General features: G+C 37.5%; 1 protein-coding gene across 1 annotated transcript; it reads left to right on the top strand.

Moving 5' to 3' along the window:
• Positions 1–272: 272 nt before the first annotated feature.
• LOC147395166 (ADP-ribosylation factor GTPase-activating protein AGD3-like) lies at positions 273–24,673 on the top strand. The gene is made up of 19 exons (XM_086453165.1): positions 273–1,134; positions 3,952–4,028; positions 4,731–4,831; positions 6,138–6,208; positions 8,042–8,101; positions 10,297–10,341; positions 10,870–10,935; positions 11,027–11,074; positions 11,176–11,271; positions 11,361–11,402; positions 12,351–12,566; positions 12,656–12,787; positions 12,895–13,125; positions 13,301–13,384; positions 13,708–14,049; positions 14,363–14,508; positions 14,755–14,848; positions 23,103–23,536; positions 24,049–24,673. Exons 1-19 carry the CDS (start codon positions 1,090–1,092, stop codon positions 24,101–24,103), a joined length of 2,385 nt encoding a protein of 794 aa, XP_086309291.1. The 5' UTR covers positions 273–1,089; the 3' UTR covers positions 24,104–24,673.
• The last annotated feature ends 374 nt before the right edge of the window (positions 24,674–25,047 follow it).

Here is a 25,047-nt window from a genome sequence, read left to right as displayed (position 1 = left end):
TTCGAGATTAAGGTATGACAACAAACTATAATTGGGGACTCCGGAATCCCATGATGGAGAGCATTTTTCTTAATTTATTGTTTTATTTTATGGGTAAGCTTACATCGTAAGAAGGTCCTTCTCATCATAAAATGACTCTCCCACGTGGCATAGTCAATCAACTGACTCTCTTGATGTGACATGTACTTCTTGAGATACACAATTGTACTTATTTATGGGGATGTGAAGTTGTGTACACCGAGTACTAGAGATGTAGGGTGTCTGATACGTGAGAGGAGTCGATTGAATATGCCACGTGGGGGAATCCTTTAGTCAGGTCAGGTCTATAAAAATGAAAAATAAAATAATTAAAATAAAAAAATGAGTCTCTTGAAACAAAATTTTGAAGCGGAACAACAACCCGCTTCAAAGTCGGATTCTGATTTGGGATATGCTGTTAACGACAAAAATGGGTGTCCTGTTAGTTAAGGCGCGAACCTCCGGCCCTTTGATCATATCTCTCTCTTAATAATATAATTCTTAGAAACAGGAGGAAATGAGAGAGAGAGAGAGAGAGAAGGAGAGGTTTAATTTGGCGGGCTTTTGAGTGACCGGAATGGAATCTCTCTTTTTCTACCTCCTGGTTTTAAAATTTTGGTGCTCCTAATATTCCTTAATCGATCCATTCAAATCAGGAGAATCCATTCATTTGCTCCTGTAACGTTTTTTTTTTTTTTTTCGGTTGCTGTTCTTGGGGCTTCAGAAGCTGGAACTTTTGAAGATGTAATAGATTTTGTCGAATTGAAAGGAAATCCATCACAATTCACAAAAGGATTTTGTCCAATGAGCTAAGAATTTTAACCGAAATCCATTTTGAGAAGCAACATTGTTTGGTTTTGTTGTTGGATTCTGGTTCGGAGGTTAATGGTAGATAAGATCTTGAAGGATGCTTGATCTTGTTTTGTTTCGTTTGGCGAGAGTCCGGTAGTTTTCCATGATTCATTGCAGATGTGAAGCCTAGTTTCAATTAAAATAAATTTGGCGAGATTATTATAAGTGTGTTGTTTACGAGAATCTGTTACTCTGAGGAGAATAGGTTGCTGTTTGATCATGCATTTCACAAAGCTTGATGATTCTCCCATGTTTCGGAAACAGGTGAGATTATTTATTTATTTATTTATAAACATGGAATCAATGTTTTCCATTCGACGGATGTCGTGAAATCATATCTTGATGCATTTTTATTGCTACTTCTTCCTCTCCACTTGGGAATTGTCGCACCGTTCGTAACTGTAGACATATACAAGTCAATAATCAACTTTCCTGCTTTTCTTTTTCAATAGTGTGATTGTGTCAATGTTGTTGAACAACATCATCACATTTCTATTTTTCTTTCTTGAAATTCAGCAAAAGTGTTCATGATTTGCCAGACTCTAATCTTTTATCTATTATTGTTGTATATTTCTCTATGGACTCATTCACAGTCTTAGTTGAATATCTTTAGAAGGACTTGCCAGAGATTTTCTTGTTTATGGAATTTGTTGCACCAATTGCTCTTATCTTCTATATTTAACAATAAATTTGAAAGCCAAGATATTTTTGTGCAAGGTAAATGAGTTTTTAATTTCTAACTTTAGAGGAAGAGCATGTACCATCTCTCTTTGACCACTTCCTCTAGAAATGTAGCTTATCTGCTGATCACCTATGTTTTGCATTAAATTTTTTTTTTCTCTATCGTGCCTTTTGATATCCTTGGGTGGTCTTAGTATGGTTTGTTTCCAAATCTTATGCAAAAATGCCCTGAACTTTAAAGATACCACAACTGGACCAACAAACCATATTTGTTAAAATCTTGGATTGTTCATGGTAGTACAGATAGATTGTAAGGTAGAAGAAAATAATTGTGATCCGAGTCTGACTGTATTTGTAAATCTCTAAGCATATTGATTAAGGTTTGTTCTGTTCACGAAGGGTCTGAATTTTTTTGCTTAGAAAATATTTGATCGACAAATGATTTGTTAAGCAAGCGACTTTTCTAGGGAAAATAGATTGTTTGCATTTAATTGCACACAAAAAATTGGATTCCTATGGAAAACTGCCTGAAAGGAGTCAGGGGTTAACATAAGAGACTAACCTCAAATTTTCTTGCCTCACGGGAGATTTCATTTTGAGAGGGAGGGGGAGAAGGAAAAAAAGAAGAAAAGAAGAAAAGAAGAAAAGAAACACCACTTAAAAAATTATTCTTACTTAAAGAACTACCTATCAAAAAAAAGAAAGACATAAAAAAGAAACACCACTTAAAGAATGAAAGACAAGGGGATACTTATTAATATCTTCATGTGAAAATACACGTGTTTGTCTACATAACATAGGCTCAGTGAATAAAAAAGAACACTATACCCATGATTCCCCCCTCCCTATTTTTTGTCTTGGGATGCTCTTCTAATTTGACTTGTAATATACAAATCATAATTTTATTTTTTGAAATAGGATTTATTAAGGTAAAAAAGCAACAGGCTTAGGGAAGAGAGTTCCATGTCCGAAACATGCCCATGGGCTACTTCTTTAGTGGAAGGTCCATTAGAGTTTAGCAATTTTTTGAGTGTGACCATATGACACATCCAACTTTTTTAGAACTTAGGTATATATTAGTGAGGGAAGGAACATGACAAACAAGATATGGTAATTGTAGAGGTAAATTCTTGGATGCCGTCAATTCCTCAAGATTTACCTCTAACAATCGTTCTTCATTGTTCTTAATGTAAGGAATTCAACCCGAAATTCCCAACTTGTGAGAAACAAGAAATAGAGAAAAAAACACACACGTCGAAAAAGAAAACAATCACACGCACAAGATAGTATTTACGTGGTTCGGCAATTTGCCTACGTCCACGGAGTTGTAGAGATTTCACTATTTCGAGAAGAATTACAAAAGTGCGGCTCAAGTCTCAAAAACGACAACCAAAACCTTAAAAAACCCTAATCACCAAAAACGGCTTCTATATACTGCGCACAAGATACACAATGGGTTACAAAACGGGCCCCAAAAATTTTTCCCGGGAGCGTTGCCCCCTGGGCCCCCAGGAGGCTTATCCATGAGCGCTCCGGCTTGGGCCTATCGGCCCAAGCCTCCACTCCATGGATTAAGCCTCAAAAAATATCCCATCAAAATACCACGCAAACATTATTCGGGTCGGGTCGAGTCGTCAACCGGATCAAAATATAACTAGGCTCCACAAAGCCCAACACTTAATGCACGTGAACGATAAAAAATCATGCAAAAAAAAAAAAAATCAAAGAAAGGGGAAAAAGGGAGATAAGACAAAACACAAGATTTGTTTACGGGGTTTGTACCAAAATCAGACTACGTCCCCGGGTTCTAAAGAGCCATTCCACTATTCTTGAAGCCATTACAAGATCTACAAAACCTAGCCTCGTTGACCTTTTTCCTCTTCCCAAGAGCCCCCACTCATTTACATAGTAGCTCTCCTGGCATAGATAGACAAGATGAAATTAAACCTTAATGGAACGAGTCAATCTCCCTCCAATCAAGGGATTCTCCATCAACTATTCAAATCTAATTCAAAATATACCAATCGAAGCCTCAAGATACACATTAAATCTGCCATGTGACCAATATTCGCCTTATTTACGCCACATGTCTAATATCGATTTTACCTTCTAACTTAAGGCCCTATGACCTCAAGTGAGACCAATGATAACTTGTTAGACGCTATCATTTTCTTGTATTTAGATAGTAGTTTTATTTCAATTATTTGGGTTCGGGTATTTCTTATACATCTTACTTGTCATCTTTGAATTGGAAATTTTGTATTCTTTTACTATTCTATTTATATGGCACTTTTTTAGGGGTATTGCGATATATGCCTGTAAGTATGGATATGACTCTGCTTTTACATTTTTATTTCTGCAACAGCATTGGTATTGATACATTGTTATATGGTGAAATAGATTCACAGCCTGGAGGAAAGCATGGAATCATTAAGAGAGAGAAGTCTAAAGTTCTATAAAGGATGTCACAAGTACACGTATGTCTACATTTGTATTGTTTCAGTGTCATGCTCAAGGACTTTAATTTCTTTCAAAATACATGCTTTTGGAGACAACTTGTCTCAAAACTACTGGCTTGACATCTCTCTGTGTATCTTCTAATTCAGTGTTGGTAATGTTTTTTTCTTTTTGATAAATAAGAGTTGGTAATGTTTAATTGTGCTTTTGAAGAAAACTTGTCTCATCAACTATTGGCTTGACATGTCTGTGTATCTTCTAGTTCCATGTTGGTAATGAGTTTTTTGTTAGTTTTTAGTTTTATTTGTTGTCATATGTGAAACCTGTAAATTCTAATCCTGGATTAATCATGTCCTCCACAACACCTCCCTCACCCCCCCCCCCCCCACTTCCCGCGTGGCCCCTTACTTTTTTTTTTTTCCTTTATAGAAAGGTTGGATGTTAAGTTCTCTTAAATGGAAAAATGTCATGTTTTTCTGAGTAATATTCTTTATTAACTTCTCAGAAGTAGTAGGCTGTTTGATTTGGGAGTGATAATTATTGGAATAATACTAAATTGACATACATTACTGGCAATTCTTTAAAATAGGCCAATGTAGTCTTTCCATTTTTAATGTGGAATAGGTCGGGTGGTATGTACTGCAAATATTTCCACTTTATTTTGTACTGGTAGGCCTTATAGTTCTTGAAGATTTCATAAGCATGCTTTGTTCAACTTGTAGAGAAGGGCTTGGGGAGGCTTATGATGGAGATATTGCTTTTGCAAGTGCCCTTGAAACATTTGGAGGAGGGCACAATGATCCTACTGGTGTTACTTTTGGAGGTATTTCATGTGTTTCTACTTTGTTCTTGAAATTTGTTTCCAAAGATAATATATTGCAATGTAGGCATAGTAAATATAAGCAATATTAAGTCAACATATTTTGACTAAATATACTGAATATTTTTGTCTCAAGGCTCAACACTAATGTTAACTGATAATTTCTTTTTGTATTCATTTTGGTGGACATGTAGTGGAAGACCATTGATCTTCATTTCTAATTTTATACGGTTGTTTATTATAATTCGATGACATAGGATTTAGGAATATGTTTTCATGTTTTTTAATTGGGAATTTCAATGAAAAAAATTCTCGTTATTTCCATCATTTCCACAACATTTTCATGAAAATTTTATTAATTTCCACTTTGCTCGAAATATTTCTATTTTTAGGCTATTCAAGAATTGGCACTAAAAGAAATTTAAATCTTATTTTTATGTTATTTTTGGCAGTTGTTTAAAGAATCCCTATACGAGGTGAGGCACAAGATTCTAGCTAGTTTATAAGAAGCTTAGGCTTTGCCTAATTTAGGTTTTAGCCATTGTTGAAACAAGTAATAAAAAACTTAATTTTTTATAGCTGCTATTGATACCCCAATTAAAATTTTAAAACACTCTTCAAACATTACAAAGGTTTGGCTCAAATTATTATCTCAACATTACAAAACATTATAACACTCGTTCAAACAATTTCAGTTGTTGTTTATAATTATGATTAGGCTCGTGTAAAAATAGAAATCCAGCCAAAAAAACGAGAGAGCTTCTATTGGCACCCCAACTTTTACTTATTTCAACCATTCACTTATTTTCTTTATTTTTAATTGAATAAGTAAAAGTTATGGTGCAAATAGCAGCTCTCTAAATTTTTTTTTAGAGACATCACATGATAATTAGATACTGATTATGGTAATTCATAATAAGGAAGGGCTCCCAACTTCTTTTCTTATTTATTTCTTTATTTTTGTAGTTGCTTCGTTTTATTTAGATTTTTTATGGATTTATGAAAAATTTTAATTTTAATTTTTTTATTATTATAATAAAACTTGGATAATATCCAATTTTTCGAATTCGAACTCGAATCGGATTCGAATTTTGGACTATCCATTGACACCCCTAACCCCATGCCTTATGGATGCAAAAAGTCTCATGTACATCTCATGCTTTACAAAACATTGTTTGTGACTATCTAATGTTTTTTCTTTTAGGGACTAGTTGTGTCATATGAAGTTGTTTTCGGAACTCCCAAGTGATGCAAGGAATTGTTTAACTCACTTTTGCTAGTGATATTTATATAGTTTTTGTTTTCTTAGGCTCTATTTTTACCAAATTTACAATTGCTTTGAGAGAAATTGGGACATACAAGGAAGTTCTTCGATTTCAGGTAAAGAATCTCTTGCTTTGATAACCATGACTTTAATAGTGCACAAAATATGTTGTCACTAGTATTTCTTAACTGCATTCGGAGCAACTATTTGCTGAGCAATCTTGATGGTCCTTTCCATTCGTAGTTCTTAGCTAAGTTTTTTGATATGTTCAGCTTTCCAACTATATAAATATTCCCAGGAATTGATTTCATTTCTACTTCAGATTCGTTTTTGCTCTTTGCTAGTACCAACCCAGGAAAAGTAATTTGAATTGCAGCAACGTTCATATTCATGCTTACCAATTTCTGTGATAGATATGAAGCAAGTTGCCCTTGAATCCGTCTGTCTCTGGTACATTACATTGCTTTTATAGAAGTTGCATATTGCCGATGGCCATTACACATTTACTTCCAAGTGTGTTGCATTTTCTGGATTGCTAGGTTTGGTTGAATTTGTTACTGATGGTGGGTAGCTTGCCCATCTTACATCAGATGTCTCATCGCACTAGGGGAATTTTATTTTGTCCTCTTTTCCTAATTGGAAGCAATAAACTTGTCTCAAAAAAAAAAAAAAAAAAAAATCCTAAATGGAAGCAATCTTTCTCATTCAAATTTCACACTGAATTTTTATATGTGCCCCATCGAAGTTTAATCTCCTATTTATTGTGGTTGAAGGCTGCTCTTGTAATGTGATTAATTGAGGATCTAGAAAGAAGTGCACATGGAGACTCTCCCATGTTATAAAAGAAAGTCCGGGGTTGGGCCCCTTCTTTAAACATTACATCTCAAGCACATTGGTTCGCAAATGACAAAGCTTTTTTTAGCAAAAGAAGGTGCTCATGGGTATGTTATAGTGGTCTGGATTTTCCATTATAACATTTCGTCCTCCTCCCTTTCCATTTTTTCGCCTTTTTCCCTTTTTTATCTCTCTTCTTTTCTCTCTAATATTTTTTTCTTCTTCATACTGATAATACGGAACCTGCATCAGAGCTAAGAGAAAATGGTAGTTTCCATACATTAGAAAAGTTCTTACGTACAGATACAATGCATACACGTGTTGAGTTCATTTTAAAACTTTTATTGCATGATGCAAGTCCCATTCTTTCTTTCTTTTTTTTCATTTCAAGAAACAATTATTTGTTTTTTTATGAGGTTTCAACTTAAGAAATTAAAGGAACAATGTCTACAGGGAAGTGATGTTGGTTGTGCCCTTCCATATAGCTTGGCACATCAAATGCATCACATGAAAATAAAAAGGCCAGAAAATACCTTCCTTTTGGCTAGGCAAGTGGGTTAGTGGTCAACAGTTAGTGGGTGAAGCTGGGTTTCTAATCATGTCATATTGTCAACACTCAGGCTTCAACTAACTTAGAAAGTTGGCAACTTCAAGCTAGAAAATACCTAAAACACCCATGTAACACATTTAATATGTTATATCACATCCCTTGCTAAGAAAATATCCTACTTCATTTCAGTTGAGTCAGTAGCCTTGCCATTGGGGAGAACAAAATGCATCGTGGACAGTGGCAATTTCATTCAATGTTGTGAAATTTGGGCTGTTTATGCTTTTTTTATTATTATTTATAATAATAATATTGTTTCTCAAATTTTCTGTGCACATACTTATGTACCACCATTAGGTTAAGAGTCTTTCTGTGCATCATGCATTTTGATAATCTGTAGCTGCCTCACACTATACACTTATAAGTTGTTAATTGTTGCATGTTGACTTAGAAATGGGATTATTTTCTTCTGACCATGCTCCAATCATTTGAGCCCCTCCCCTCACTTTATGAATTATAGGAATTTCTAGCTGCTTGTCTGTTGACATTTTCAAATTGGTTTTGGCAGGAGCACATACTAAATGACAGGTTTCTGCATTTTGTTAACGTCGATTTGCATGAAGTCAAGGTACTTTAGGTTACTACTAAATCTGATGTTTTACCTGCTATGCACAAGAATGTGGCCACATGACTACGTGGATGTGACCTGAAATATTTGAGAACAGCAGAAATGATCTCAAATCCACTATCTATTCGCTTGGGATCTCTGTCCTGCATTTCATCTCTTCCTTGAAGGCCCCAATCTGTTTTCATCTAAAACTTTTTCTTATATTTCAGAAGAAAAAAAAGTTATACATGTATTACTGATTCTGTGCTCATCCTTTGACAAGGATGAATAGCCATGCAATTAGCTCATAGGGAGCTACCAAAACTGTTATACATTCATGCTTGAAAATTTTGAAATTAATTGTTTTGCAGAAAGTGGCACAAATGTTCTCTGTGTTGCTACAGATAGATATTGCAGCCTACAAAACTCTGTAAGCACTTGGATGACTGCACAGAGCACAGACATATAGGGAAGCTGACAAACCCTTAAAAAGGTTGTTTTTTAGCTGCTAAAGAAAACAAATGAAGGCTTGTAAAAAGTCAAATCATAACAAAAAAAGAAGGAAAAAAAGTTATCTGTTAATTCACCCCATTTATTGGAGACAAAATTGAATTTTTTGCTGGTGCTTTTGTGTTTGGGATTTGATGAAGAGAAAATGACGCTTACTGAGGGAAACAAGTTGGTTTTGGTACAAAACCAGAAAACCTGCATGAAAACTGAAATATTCTTCGAAAGTTGTTGAATCAAAGTGACCCTTCCGGACATAGACTAACCATTGTTAGTGAAGCTTCAAAAGCTATCAAAGATATTCTTAATCAATCTAAATTTCGTTGCACGTTCTCATAACATCAAGTTATAAGAAAACAGAACTATTACACATAACTTAAGGGAAAGTAGGAAATCTTATCCAATCGTCTGATAGAATATGACCCTAATTGTTCTTCTCGGATCTCTTCATTACGATGGATCGATGGAGTTCAGCTACAACTTTTTGTTGCTTCCAATGACTTGGTCATATCATTTGGCCCATTGTAACTTCTTTATTGGGGGAAAGAATCAGAATAATTCATAGTTCAAAATCATATTTGAGTTATTTCTTATCTTGATTTGATTTTGGATTTTTGAGATAGGCCAACCCTACAACAGGATTTGAAGGCTTGCACCTCGTGCTATAGGAACACTGCTATCTTTTTTATTGGGGAAATACCCTCCTCAGTAGGATAGCATGTTGGCTCATTTCTTTTCTGTTTCAGGCCCTCCTGAGAGATTATTTGCTCTTTATGGGAAGTAAATATATAGTTTCTTAATAATACTAAGATACCTCTAATTTACATTACTTCTAATTTATCAGAACCTTCAACATATTTTTGATGCCCAAAACTTTGTAATCTCCCTGAAAATCACGAAATTATTATAGATATTTAGACAAGCTTTACAACACATATGATGGCTCCCCAATCAGACATCTGAGTAAACTTTATATGCATTGGAAGTAACGCTATGTTAGATGAGATTTGAGAATATAGACCTCTTTTCCTTTCATCTTTTTGTTGTGGCTTCAAGTGATTATTGATCCTTGCATGGGATTCAAATTTTAGGCTACTTCAGGATATTTCCACTTTCAACACATATAATAGGCTGAGCTAAGACAAGATGAGGCAACTCCTAACAGGTGATTCATGAGCTTGAGCTAAGCTGGGTAAAGCTCAGTACATCAACACCCCTACCCACAATGTAACATGTCTATAAGTTGGAAGAGGGTTCCACCATGTTATGCATTAAAAAAAAAAAGAGTAGATAGACAATGTTCATACATTTCAAAGCCTTCGTGGACATGTGGGTTATCTAAATGGGGCCCATGTCTTTTATATCATAAAAATTAATTACAATTTCTTTTTTTATTTGTTTGTTATAATTCTGAATAGCGTATGTGTTATATAATATCAAGCAATGTTTACCTCTCTGCCTTGGTCTCTCTTCCACTGACTTTCTTGAAGTACCTCAGTGAGTCTAAGAAACATATTGTTGAAGATATTGCCAGTGTGGTTGGAATTTGTCATGTTATTGATATGCTTTTGCATTTTTTGTAGTTTGATGATTGCGTGGTTTGCGATGTACTCCTATATTTAGGCTTATCCACTCTTTACGACTCTTTGTGTTTCTCAACTACATAAGCAGTTTTGAAGTTTGAGCATGGGAATCTTGGCTTGTTGCAGGAAGCTCGAAAACGTTTTGACAAGGCTAGCCTTCTTTATGACCAGGTCTGTTTCATGTATTATCTTTGCTTCTCAATATTTTGTTGTTTTAAGGTTACATTTTATATCACTTTTTCCATATTTAATTTCAGCATATTGTGCAACTTCCTTTCGTATTCTTAAAATTGAATGGTTATTCTTTTACTTACGAACAAGTCCTTTCTTATGTCTCATCTTGCTGGTAAATGAAGTGAGGAGTTAGTCTCTTATGAATTGCTCATTCTTGCTGATAAGTGAAGATTCTTTTGTTTTAGACTTCGAAAAAACTAAAGAATTTATTGAAATAGAGAACAAGGAGTCCTTGAAGAAGGTACAAGCAAGGGGTGCAGTGTTGAAAGTGGACAACCTTCACTTTAAAATCAAAGTTTTAGAAGTTCATTGGAACCACAAGGGTTTTCCAGTAAGAATATAGGAACTAAATACAATTAGAGGCATGGTTTGAATGGATTGTAGCTAGAATGTGATGATATGTGAACCAATGTTTTTAAGACTTTGAGTGACAGGTTCATGATGTAATGTGCATTCTTGCAACAGGCTCGTGAGAAGTTTCTCTCGCTGAGTAAAAGCACAAAACTGGATGTAGCTACTGTCTTAGAGGAGGTATCCTATAAATTGATAACTACTGAAAGTTTTTATTGGCTTTGATGCATAAAATTTCTCTAAATCCTAATCTAGTGTAGAGACATTACAGGAACTTCACAATGCAAGGTCTGCATCTGAACGTGCTCGCTTCAATCTGGTATGTGAGCTTCTTGCATCCTTTTGTTCTGAACAGTTTTTGAGGTCCCATGGATACCCACAGCTATGAGATTCCCTTACATTGCCTTGCTTGCTGTCCAGGTTACTTCTCTTTCTAATGTTGAGGCAAAAAAGAGGTTTGTATTTCTGGAGGCTGTTAGTGGGACAATGGATGCTCATCTTCGTTACTTCAAACAGGTGGCTCATATGGTTGCATTTCTCTCCTCTTCTCTGTGCCTGGTGACTTATATGCTTCTGCTGAACCTTTTACTTGGACTTCAACGCAGGGTTATGAGCTATTGCATCAGATGGAGCCTTATATCAATCAGGTTTATTATTTATTTGGCTGTAGTTTTATATGATTATGCTTTTTTTTTTCTGGCTTATTTAGCATTTGAATGCATCATCATCGCCATTATAATATTGTTTTTATCACCCTCATTGTCACCCTACCCTTATAGTGATCTGGGGTTGGCTAGTGTAGCTAAGAATGCATAGTTCGTTATTTTTTTCCTCAGCAGATTTTTTACCTGGAGCTAATCTTGCTTGCCAAATTTGTATGAGGTGGACCAACATGCACATTCGTAGGTTAACGTGTATATTGTGAAGTGTAATCAACTAATTTTGAAATAAATGGGTGCATATGTATCAATCTTGCTGTTGTCCACCTAATTGTGAAAGTTATGTCAGTGGTTTGAAGCCTTGGGGCATGGCCTCCTCAAGATACTCCATACCTTAAAAAGTGTAAAAGGTCACAAGGCACAAGACTCATCCACTAAAGCTCTGAAAAAGATGGATCGTCACACCTTCTACACCCTTTTTAAGTCTCATGTTGTAGTGGTGTAACAGGCATGCACATGCTGGTGGTGGCATTTATGTATTGTTATTATTTTTTAAATTTCTAACACTTTTAATAAGCTATTTAAGACTAAATAACATCAAAAAAATTCTTGCTTCCCCCTAATGAAGTGGATCAGTTTTTCTTCATAGTTTGTTGTAAAGTTTCTCTTATTTATGTAAGTTATCCTGCGATTTTTTATCCTTAGTCTTCATTTAAAAAGCCATGATCATGAATCTTTGCTTCATGACTCGTGTGTTAGGTGATTAAAGTGCCTCACCCTGCATCTTCATGTTTAAAACGATTGATTTATGTAGCATGTTTTGTTTTTTGAATCTGTGAGCGCTCTGTATTTCTATAAAAAGTTACCTTACATTTACATATTTCCCCCCTAAAACATGAGAACTATTAAACTTCCCGGACCCTTGTTCCTTGGAAGGTCTTGATGTATGTACATCAGTCAAGAGAAAGGTCTATATATGAGCAGGCAGCTCTCACTGAAAGGATACATGAGTACAAAAGGCAGATTGATCAAGAAAGTAGGTGGGCTTCAAATGGTTCACACCGCTTTTCTAGTGGAGATGGTATACAAATCATTGGTAAAAGTTCACATAAAGTGATTGAGGCAGTTATGCAATCTGCTGCAAAGGGGAAGGTATGTTCAAGGAAACTCTAGAATTGTCATGCAAATCTTGTTATTTTTTGGATTTACTTCTATATTTAAGACATTATGTGATATTTCAGGTTCAAACCATTCGACAAGGCTATCTCTCAAAACGTTCATCAAACTTGAGAGGTGACTGGAAAAGGAGGTTTTTTGTTCTTGATAGCCGAGGGATGTTGTACTATTATCGTAAACAACCAAGTAGACCTTTTGTAAGTAATTGCCTGAAAAATAATTTGGTATGCAGAGTACTTAAAATTCTTTTCTTCTCTTGATATATACCTACGTGTTCTGTAATTAAGATTGAGCATATTTTTAGGGATCTGGGGGTCAACTTTCCAGTCAGAGGAGTCATAATTCCTCTGAACTTGGTTCTGGGCTGTTGAGCCGGTGGCTTTCTTCACACTATCACGGTGGTGTGCCTGATGCCAAATCTGTTGCACACCACACAGTGAACCTTCTCACATCAACAATAAAAGTTGGCTCAGAGCAGTCAGATTTGAGATTCTGCTTCAGGATTATTTCGCCATCCAAGAACTATACTTTGCAGGTACCATTTTAGAGGTCAACAACTCGTAAAATTAGTCATCTTCTTTATCTGATACCTACCGTCGATTCATTATGATAGAATCCACCAAATACTATTTGGGTTGTGATTTGAGGGGGTGTGTTATTGTATTGGAATTGATCCTCAATTATACTTGGGTATTTCCTTGTTGACACAGGCAGAGAATGCAATGGACCAAATGGACTGGATTGAAAACATAACAGGAGTGATTGCATCGCTGCTGAGTTCTCAATCACCTGAGGTAGTAAATATTGATAACATTTGTAAAAGAACCTGTAAAACCCAAATTATACTACATAAAAAGGAGTTTCAAAAGGTAGAAACTTAAAATATAAAAAAAATGCCATCCAATCATTCATCCAGTCACCATCTCCTTGAATGATTTTCATACCTACTACAGTGGCGATTGGCATAAGAGAGACCCAAAAATTCCTTATTGATAAAAAGCCATTGTCACAGCTTTATGCCAATTATATTTCAGCATCTAGGTCTCTGTATATTGAAGAGGACCTCTAATTCCTTTCATCTATTAATTTATGTACTGATAAAATTATTGTATTCCAGCGTCTCTGTACCAGTCATTTCGGGAGTAGTCATCATCGCTCTGCTGGTAAGAGTAACTCATTCAAGAGTTCGTCTGATTTTGATCACTCAGCAATTGAAGAATGCACCTCCAAGATGAACCTCGTTCCTGGAAATCATGAGCATCCATCTAGAAGTTTACGACATCAACAGTTGAATATAAACATTGAGAAACCAATTGATGTCTTGAGAAGAGTACCTGGAAACAGTAACTGTGCTGATTGTGGTGCCCCTGACCCAGATTGGGCATCTTTAAACCTTGCTGTTCTTATATGCATTGAATGTTCGGGTGTTCATCGTAATCTTGGTGTACACATATCAAAGGTAAACTACATTTGACCATTTTGTTTATACTTTAATTTTGACTCTCCAATATAAAAATATCAAACGACATTGAATTATGGTTGTGCCATTACACTTCATGACATAGTTTTTCTTGTTCATTCATTTATGTGTAGCTCTTGTGCTTGGCTATGCTTTAGTTTTAACTATCCGATACAAAAACATCAAATGGCATTGATCCCCAACCCCAAGTTCAGTGTAATTATGGTTGTGCCATTGTACTTCATGCCATACTAGCTCTTGTCATTGGCCTCTATTGAGAACTGATATGTTACTTTGTGACTTGCACCTGCAGGTAAGGTCATTGACGCTTGATGTGAAAGTCTGGGAGCCTTCTGTTATGACTTTGTTTCAGGCACTAGGTAATACATATAGTAATTCAATCTGGGAGGAATTATTGCATTGGAGAAGTACTTTTGAGGTTGATGGCATCCCTTTGAGGTAAATAGCATCCCTTGTATTTTTCTGGTGTAAGATTTTGAAAGAATTTAGAGGAGTCTTTGGAGGTTTTTGTTGGAAAATGAGAGTGGGTTTGTTCTTTATCTCCCATATAAGTTGCTGTGCTGTTTGTATATTCTAGTTGGTCTCGACCACTTTAATACAATTTGCATTTTCCTATCAAAAAAAAAAAAAACAGGGTACTTAATTAAATGTTGCTAAAATTCCCATGGTATTCTTGTGATGCAGTTCCTCTAATTCTGATAAACACAGACTGCTTACTATCTGCAAACCTAGTCATTCTGATCCTATATCAATAAAAGAGAGATTCATTCACGCAAAGGTATTATGCTGAGCAATTCTATCCGTCTTTTTGGCAGTTTATGTTTTTTTATTTTTGTCACATTGCTTTGTAGAGTCTAGAGAGTATATGTTATTGCTGAAATGGCTTCATGCTTAAAGGTAAACTACAGTTTTCCCGGTTCACGCCTGGTTGATATGTTTGTCAATGACATGCACATCATTTTTCATGTGTTTCTGTAGATGTGTTATATGTATTATATTATGAATGTATTTGAGTGTTTGTTATATATATATATATATATATATATATATATATATATATATATATATGTAGATGCATTATTTGTTATGCATATGGGTATGTGCACAAATACATCTGATCATGGTCTTGTACCTTTTTAAGTTCCCTTCATTTTATTGGTGGTTAAGGGTGTGGATACCTGAAGTTATTTGGTTCAGAACATTATTTATGACCTAGGATCATTAACTTACTTGTTTTTATTGATGATTTTGATATGCTCCTTTACTTCTTAAAACATACTGAAGAATAGGATTCTCCTATTTTGTAAAGATCTGAAGTTATTTGCTTTAGAACATTATTTATGACATGAGATCATTAACCTACTAGTTTTTTTTTTTTTTTTTTGATAAGTGTAATATATTAAATGAAGGAAAAAAGTACAAAGAGGCCGAGGAAGCCTCTAAGAGAGCAACAAGCTAAAAAGAGAACAAAGCATCAAAGACTACATAAAGAATTCCATCTAAAAACGAAATCATCAAAAGTGATCCCCTTGAAATCGATGTTCTGTTTCGCCCAAAGATATAATAAGCCCAAGATCTCCAAGAATATGCCGTGAGAGCTTCTCATTCTATTGTTAAACACCCTGTTATTTCTCTCGTTCCACAACCCCCAAGCTATAGCCGAGGGAAGAATAGCCCACAGAAATCTTTTCCTGGAAGAGAAGACATTACTGGCCCACCCTTCTAACAACAGGGAATACTTGCAAGGAAGGACCCAATGAATACAGAAAAGACCAAGGAATATTGACCAAATTTGGTAAGAGAATGTGCAATGAATTAAAAGATGGTCGACAGACTCCCCATCTCTCATGCAAAGAGGACAACAATTTGGAGTGATCCACCCTCGAGCAATCAAATTGTCCAATGTAAGAATCTTCCCAAGGGAAGCCAACCAAACAAAAAAGGATATTTTAGTTGGAACGAATTTTGACCAAATGATAGATCTCAAGGGGGATTGCTCGGCAAAAGGGTTGAGGCACTTAAAAAATGAGCTAACAGAAAATCTCAAGTCTTTAGCCTTCATCCATTCCCATCTATCTTGTTCACTATCATTGAGAGGACACGAGTGCAAAGGTCAAGGAAAGATATCACATCTGTTAGCTCCAATCATTAAAGCTTCTCCTAAACCCCAAATCCCAAGTGGAGTTGCTATCGTTGAGAATCAAACACTGCTGAATCGAGCAGTTCTTTTTTGTAGAACAGGCATACAAGGACGGGAATTGAACTGCTAGAGGCGATGTGCCGTACCAACTGTCCTCCCAAAATCTGATCTTATTCCCCGTACCCGCTTTGAATCTAATCCCTTTTTCAAATTCCTCGCTCATTTTCAAAATACCCTTCCAAACACTACACCCCGTACGAACCTTTAGCCTCACCGCTATACCAACCCAACCTCTTTTCCCCGTACTTTGCTACAATGACCCTCCTCCACAATCTACCCCTTTCCTCCCCAAATCTCCAAAGCCATTTCCCTAGAAGTGCTCTATTAGCAAGTCTAAGACCTCTAATCCCTAACCCCCCATCCTTCTTGGGCTTACAAATAACCTTCCATCTAACTAGGTGATACTTCCTCTTACCACTCTTGTCATTCCATAAAAAGTTCCTCATAAGCCTTTCCAATCTGATTTCAACCGACTTAGGGAGCGTGAACAGGGATAGGAAGTAAACCGGGATACTCGTCAATGTGCTTTTAATCAAGGTAACTTTCCCTCCTTTGGATAGGTACTTGGCCTTCCATGTACTCAATCTTTTCTCCATTCTCTCCAACACCCCTTCCCAAATTTTGATGCTATTGTAGGGTGCTCCCAGCGGTAATCCCAGATAAGACGTAGGTAAAACATCATGCCCACAGCCTAAGGTTGCAGCCATCAAATGCATACCATTCACGTTTCCCACTCCAAAGAGCTTGCTCTTATGCAAATTGATATGTAAACCAGAAATGGCCTCGAAGCAGCACAAGAGGACCCGTAATACCCTCACCTGATCTCTCGAATGATCCAGGAAAATCAAGGTATCGTCCGCAAATTGTAAGTGAGAAATCAACGGTCCATCGTTCACCCTAAACCCCGAAAGCCTTCCTAGTTCCACTGCTCTCCTAAACAATCTACCCAGAGCTTCTGCAACAATAAGGAACAAGAACGGAGACAGCGGGTCTCCTTGCCTCAAACCTCTCGATCCCCTAAAAAAACCAGCTGGGCTCCCATTGACAAGAATCGAATAGGACACCGTAGTAACACATTTCATAATCCAACTAATCCATTTTGCCCCAAACCCCATTCTCCCCATCATATATTCCAAAAAGTCCCAACTCACATGATCGTATGCCTTTTGTAAATCTATTTTTCTAATCATCCCCTCTTTTTTTTCCTTGATCCTCGAGTCAAGACATTTGTTAGCCATCAAAACTCCATCCAAGATTTGTCTTCCCCTTATGAAGGCCCCTTGTTCATCCTCGATAATGTTGGGGAGGACTATTTTCAACCTCGAGGCTAACACTTTAGATATAATCTTATACACCGAGCCCACCAAACTAATAGGTCTGAAATCACTCAACTTATCCGAACCGACTTTCTTGGAATCAAGGCCACGAAAGTACTATTGAGACTGTAATCCATGCAATTCTTGTCTTGTAATTCTTTGATCACTTTCATGAAGTCTTTAGCAACGACATCCCAGCAATGTTTGAAAAACTCCATAGTGAAACCGTCTGGCCCCGGGGCCTTGTCCCCACTCATAGAGAAAAGAACTGATTTAACCTCTTCCTCTTCGATTTGTCTTTCCAACCAATCCCTATCCTCTTGACTTATCGCATTAAACTCTAGGTTATCCGGTCGGGGTCTCCGTGGTTCTTTTTCTTTGTACAGATCTTTGTAGAAATTCACCACACCTTCCCGAATCTCATCTTCTCCCACCACCTCGATATCCTTAATGGAGAGCTTATTAATCTGGTTACTTCTTCTATGGAGGTTGGCAATCTTGTGAAAATTTTTTGTATTATTATCCCCCTCTTTCAACCATTTGACCCTCGACTTTTGTTTCCAACTTATCTCCTCCATGAACGCCGTTCTTTGAAATTCTAATTTCATTTCCATTCTTTTACCTCTTTCTTCAGCATTCAAATTTCCTTTATCCTCCTTTTTGTCCAATATATCAATTTCTGACATGATCTCCTTCTTTTTTACTTCTATTCTCCCCAGAACCTCCTTGTTCCAATCCTTCAGTTTTTCTTTCATGAACTTCAACTTATTCTTAAATACATATCCCGGACTACCTCTGAAGGAACACTCATTCCACCATTCCCTGACAAGATCTAAGAAGTTTGGATGGACTAGCCACATGTTTTCAAATCTGAACGGCATTGGGTGCTTCCTAGGATAACCCGCTTCCAAGAAGATAGGGGTGTGGTCAGATACTGGGCTAGGACTGGCCGAATGGATGACATTATGGAACTTCTCCTCCCACACATTATCGACCAAGAACCTATCTAATCTAGACATCCTAATGTTACCTTGGTTATTGGACCAAGTGAATCTTCTACCCAAAAGAGGAAAGTCCATCAAACAATGATTGCTAATAAACTCGTTGAAATCTCTCATGCCTTTGGAAATATTCGAACCCCTATTCTTCTCATGGGTAAACCTGGTAACATTGAAGTCCCCACCCATCACCCAAGGTTTATCCCAATACCCCGCAATATCTTCCAACTCCTCCCAAAATTGTTTTCTCTCCCTGTTAATGGTTGGGCCATAGATCCCGGAAAGTACCCACTGAAAATCTTCATCCCTCTTGTTACATAAAATTGAAATTGAAAAAGCCCCTACCAAATGTTCAACCACTTGTATCCATTCTTTGTTCCACATCATTATAATTCCCCCAGAAGAACCTAACGCGGGGAGGGCTAGCCAGTCTATATTTCTTCCCCAAATTTCCTTGATGATATTATCGTCACAATTGGCCAGTTTCGATTCTTGCAGTGTAACGATGAGGGGGTTTTTACTTCTAATAAAAGCTTTCACAGCCGCCCTTTTCCTCTTGTCTCCCAACCCTCTCACATTCCAAGATAAAATTTTTAGCGACATCGGATACCAAAACATAACCCAAGCCATCCTATGGAAACCTATTTCTTGTCCACCCTAGCCGAATCCTTATCCACTCTTGGTCTTTGTAAGCTCCTAGTCATTTCCAACGGGGCGACCACCACCAACTCATTATTCATTCCGTCTCTAAAACTTCGGATCTCCTGTATATTCTCGAGTTCTCCGTGCTCAATCTTATCCTCCACTCCGTACTCTTTGTTGATGTGTCTGAATTCCTCCTCCAACTTAGTTCTATCTCGCGAATCCCCTACAGCTACTCTTAAGATCAAAGATAACTCTCTATCCTCTGTTTCTGAAACTAAACCAAACTCCTCTGCCAGATTTAGAGCTTTACTGGCTAACCACTCCACCGTTTCCAATTCTGTCCTAACTATCCCTTCCTCACGCGTTTCTGTTAGTGACTCACCCGTATCTCTTACAGCCCAATATCCATCATTATACGCCTCTGTCCAATTAACAACTTCCACCTCCCCTGGTTTCTGGGTATAGGTTAATGGTTCAAGAGATAACTGACCGATATCTTCCCTGTCCTCTCTTCTTCCTGCCTCTTCTCTGACATGCTCACTGGATTTCTGGGAATTGACAAAGGTTGCGGACAATCGAAGCCTGTTCAAGGAAAGAAAGCCACAAGGAACGAAAACCGAGACATCCAAAGAAGATAACAAAGATTCTAACGCACAAGATACTTGAACAATAGATAAGGAATGCTCATCGGGGTACCTGGATAGTACCTGTTGAAGAGTGAATGGGCCAATAGACTCTCTAACCTTTAAAGCTCTCGGGCTAAGATTCTCTCTGTTGCTATTGCTTAGTGGGTCAGTGATTCTGGAACTTCCTGGATATTGCCAAAGATCATTTCGAAGTCTATCCCAAATTCTAGTAACCGCTATAACATGATGCTTGGACTGCTTATTTCTACATTTCATCTGTTTATCTGTTTCTGGTATCGCCAATATCTGTTCTTCCTCTCTCAATAGATTTCCTGCCCAGACCTTCTTCTTGTAACTCAAAATGGAGAGCCTTGACTCAGATTCTGGTGTCTGATCACCCCTATCCCCTTCTGCCACTTGAGCCTCTGCTGGTGTAGAGTGATCTCTAATATTCGTGACCGCTGAATTTTGAGTCCTCTGAGTTCGATAGAATACCAAATCGGCTTCGGTATCCTCTAAATTACCACCTGCTGATTTCCCTTTCCCTAGGGGCGAACAAGAGTTGCCCTGTCTCTCCTCAAGCTTCTTATCGATTTCCGTCATTTCCTGTGCTGGATAACTTGAAGGTAATATCTCTGATTCTTCCCTCCTGTGCTGTGAAGATGAACTATAGAAATCTCTCAATACAACCCTACGGGCTGGGTTTTTGCTTCTCTTCGTTTGAACCTTAAAGCCCAGGCCCCTTTTATGAACTCTTATCTGATTGAGCAAACAAGAATCCCACTTAGACTTCATGGGTTTAATAACTCCCCCATGGGCCTGCTTGTCTCTCAGCCCACCCCTCTTTTGTATCTCTAATGGGCCACCCCGGGCCTTAACAGAGGTAAATATTGATTTGGGCTTCTTGTATGGGCCTGTTTCTGCATGCCTCCGGTCCGAATCTACTAACAATGGGCCATTGCTGTCTATGCCCAAAGAACGGGCTTCTCTACCCTCTCCATTTACAAGCCCACGATCATCCTCATGGATCACAGTCTCCAATCCAACTACATTGGCTTGATTCCCAGTCCACTCCACCATCCTATTCATACGCAGCCACCTAGTATAAACTAGGTTTCTAGCTACCTTAGATAGTAGCTTCTCCGTACGAGTGCATTTATACTGTTGTCTCAGCTTATGACTGCTCTTTACACGTGTTCTTCTGCTGGCTCGCCATTTAATTTTCCTCAGACCTGCTGGTTTGTTCTTCACGCAACTATCATTCGGTTTTGATAACTCCCGTACTACTTTGATAACTTCAGGCATCTTCTTCTCTAGTTGACCCTCCCCTACCTCCGCCTGCAATCTAATGTCCTCCACTTGTTTGCCTTTCTCATCAGAAAAATTAATCTCTACTACTTCTCCTAGCCTTGACTCCACTGCATGGACCTTCTTCTGTACTTCGTCCCCTTCTACCTCTATCCCTATCGTGTACCTAAAACCATCCATCCACATATACAACCCTCGCGGCATCTTCCATGGTGAGCACCCCACTCTTAGCCTAGCACTGTCCAGTCTCGCACATCGAAGGGTAGATCGATCTACTTCTAAAAGTCCACCCAACTGCTCTCCAATCTTTCTGAATGCTTGGTTCATCCATAGGTGGAATGGTAACCCAATAACACAGACCCAGGTTCCACTTTCCTTCCATTCGGGTTTTAACGAGTTGCAATCTGCAAACCAAGGCCGTAGACTGAATGAACTAGTCCCTACCGAGACTGATCTTCTCCCGTTTACTTTCAGAAATTCTATTCTGCTACCCAGCATCAGCACTCGAGTAGATGTTTCCCAATCTAACAATTTGATCTTCGCTGTTTGAGAAATACCAAGCTTTATTTCCTGCAAAAAACCTTCCCAATCCGCTTCCAAAGAACTCGTGCTACAAATGAAAGACCAGCGCCATTTTCCAAACCCTGTTCCATTATTGTGGGCTTGCGAAACCACTGGATTGTGGGCTTGCTTCGTCGCCGGGATGTTTCGTCCTTCATCTCTAGTTGCATTTGGTTTCTCTATCTCGGTGTTTGAGTTAGAAGACTTGTTTACTACCTCAGCCCATGACATAACCTTCTCCCCCTCCTCCACAGGATCTACCATCTTCTCGTCTGGATACACCAATGTTTTAATAGCGATGCTTATTTCCCCCCACCCATTACTCTTAAAGCCTTCTGGGAACACTATCCCTCTTGATCGTATTTTTTCCGAAAATTGTTGTAGCTTTAGAAACCTTCCAAAACAGTTCTGCTCTTCCTGGATTAGGAATATTCGACCATCTTTAGAGTACTTAGCTCTGAAGGTTTTCGATGTTGTTCTCGCTGCATCGAGTTGGTTAGCAACCCATATTGCTTCGATCTCCAAAAGCTGAATACTCGATTCAAATCTTCTTCCCTTTTCCTTGATCTCCAGCCATCTTCTCTGTTTAATCCACTCTCCTTTTATTTCGAACACCTTTCTCTCCACCTCCACCTTTCTCAGTGAAGGAATGTTTGTCGCCATCTTTAGAACCAGATTTAATTTTTTGAAAATCAGTAGGGTCCAGACATGATTTAGTGGGTAAATATGTAATTTAATTATTAAGTTGGCTGGAATGAACTAAGAGTGAAGGGATCAAAGGTCTAGATTCTCCTGGACTATCTTTTCTCTTCTACTTCTCCTTCCCTTATATTATTCTATCAAACATCCTATCTCCTCACAAATTTTAAGTTCATCTACTTCTAACCTACTAGTTTTTATTGATGATTTTGATATGCTTCTTTTTTACTTCTTAAAACAATTGAAGAATAGGATTATACTGCTTCAATGGTTAAGGAAACACGTTTCTCCTATTTTGTAAAGATTTTGCTATTGTGCATGGTGTTTTTTATTAAGATGCGCCTAAATCCTAATATTTGTTTGACCTGAAAACTAACACCCTCATTGATTGGAAACAAAAGATAGATAGGTGATAACCTTCATCATTTGAGCAGTGCAGATTGAGACCAATTAAAAGCGAGTGATCAGAAAGACTTCTTCCTGGTCTTTACATATTCACTTAAACCTAGATTTTAGAAATTTATAAGTTTTCAATGAACGATGAGAAATGTAAAACGCAACCAGTGATCAATGATCATATTGTATGAATCTGAGAAAAATCAGTTGTCTGATGACTAAAACAAGCTCTGAAACTATAAAATGTAGGGATCTAGAATTGAAAATTGTTCTCTTCATGCAGTATGCAGAAAAGCTGTTCGTACGCAAGTCAAGGGACAATCTGGACTATGTTCACGTGACTCAACAGATGTGGGAGAGCGTGCGTTCCAATGACAAGAAAGCAGTATACCACCACATAGTTAAATATGAGGCTGATGTCAATGCAATGAATGGGATGCCGTTGCCTGAGCCAACAAGCCTTGACCGTAACTCTAGTTACTTAGCTGGGGATTTTCTGGACAAGTCAGTAGGTATTAATGAGGACCCAAATGTGGAAGAATGTCTTGAGGGATGTTCTCTGTTGCACCTTGCATGTAAAACTACAGATATAGGCATGATAGAACTCCTGTTACAGCATGGTGCCAACATAAATGCTCCTGATTCAAGAGGCCAGACACCACTCCAACATTGTATTCTTAGAGACAGAACTATGATTGCCAAATTGCTTCTTACAAGGTATTTTGATGCTCATTGCCCTCTATCGTCATCGTTACATATCCAATCTTATGATTTTTTTTATTCTGACAGCAGAATTTTCTTTCGCCTGTTTGCCTGTGTCGATGCTATTTACCTTGGCTCTGAATGTATTTGTTTGTATACACAAGTTCTAATTTGTCTACATATATTTTGTATCATAGGCACCGCATCACATAGAAAGTTTTATTTATCATGAAATTCTTCACACTTGGTTTTAAATTTGTTTCCATCATTACTATTTAGAGTTTGCTGTAAAGCTCACCAAACTTTCGTGCAGCATATAGGTGTCCGCAATTGAATCCGGCAAAAGGTGGCCCCACCATTTGCAAGTGCATCACATACAATTATGATTTTGGATAATCTGTTTCATCCATCTGATTAATTTGGAATTTTGCAATATAAATAGTTGTCAAATGCAATCCAATTACCTGGAACTATCTTCCTTTTTTGTCAATCGAATTACCGCTTAATGGTTTCCGATCTAAATGCAGGGGAGCTGACCCACAAACTGTAGACAAGGTAAAACTCCTCTACTGCATGCAGTAAGTCAACCTTCAATGACAATGAGTCTCTCTCTATCAGTTAGCGGACACAAACAAAGTGGAACATTTAAAGGTTGGTGGAACACATAAGACGTGCAGTCTCACTACATAATGAAGATGTGATATCTGATAATTTTATATAGACAAAATTTGGGAGCACTTGCAGGATTTGTGTGGTGGTTTAGTATGGTGGAAGGTGAACAGTAGAGGGTTAAAAAAAACAGACACGTACGAAAAAGTAGGATTCCATGCACAAGTGCCTTCTTATCTCATCCATCATGTATTTATCCTGAATTCCATAGGTGACTGCGGTATGTATACATGTCCTGGATACTCTTATATCCATGGATGAACAGCAGTACAGCTGATGTATGAATTTATTCTCCCCAATGCAAACCTACTTGTAATATCCCGCCACGTTTCTTTTTTTATTTTTTTCTTTTCCCCTTCTATTTGTTTTGTTGTCGATGGTTAATACTTGCAGTGTAACTGCACCATCAGATATACCAAAGTGCTCTTAAAAAATGCTGTATTTAACTTGAAAGCTATATGTAACCTTTAAATTTATAGAATATCCTCATAGAGAAAAGTAGATAGGGATAATAGCATTTTTAAATCAAGTTGACATTGCATGTTGAGATCCATTGAAGAATCTCTGTTATCGGTTCGAGTTCCTTCTTCATCTTCTTGTGTTAATTAGGAGTTCAGATTTTTAGTTTTTTTAATACAAATGGCATCATGCCATTGGTTCATCAGCTTTGCACAGAAATTCCTTAACATCAAATTCGTACTCTAGATTTTTCCCCCTTGAGATACATAATTAAAAAATCAATGGTGCACACTGCCACGTCAATGAGTGTCTTTTAAGTGTTTTTTTTAGTCAATTTAGCATTATTCTTTTCAGAATGCTCCTTGTCACGTGAACAGTTGCATAATTCATTTTCAAAC

Source organism: Akebia trifoliata, chromosome 9, assembly GCF_017979445.1.
Source record: "Akebia trifoliata isolate Shusen 1 chromosome 9, ASM1797944v1, whole genome shotgun sequence".
Classification (NCBI taxonomy): Eukaryota; Viridiplantae; Streptophyta; class Magnoliopsida; order Ranunculales; family Lardizabalaceae; genus Akebia; species Akebia trifoliata.
The sequence above is the reverse complement of the archived record's forward strand: the minus strand, read 5'-3'. Positions and strand labels throughout refer to the sequence as shown.

What these genes read in the sequence shown, in the direction of transcription:
- LOC147395166 (XM_086453165.1), top strand. Translation starts at nt 1,090, where the DNA reads ATGCATTTCACAAAGCTTGATGATTCTCCCATGTTTCGGAAACAG. An exon ending in TGAGTTCTCAATCACCTGAG is followed by an intron (nt 13,385 to 13,707) that starts GTAGTAAATATT and finishes ATTGTATTCCAG; the next exon opens with CGTCTCTGTACCAGTCATTT. An exon ending in GTTGATGGCATCCCTTTGAG is followed by an intron (nt 14,509 to 14,754) that starts GTAAATAGCATC and finishes CTTGTGATGCAG; the next exon opens with TTCCTCTAATTCTGATAAAC.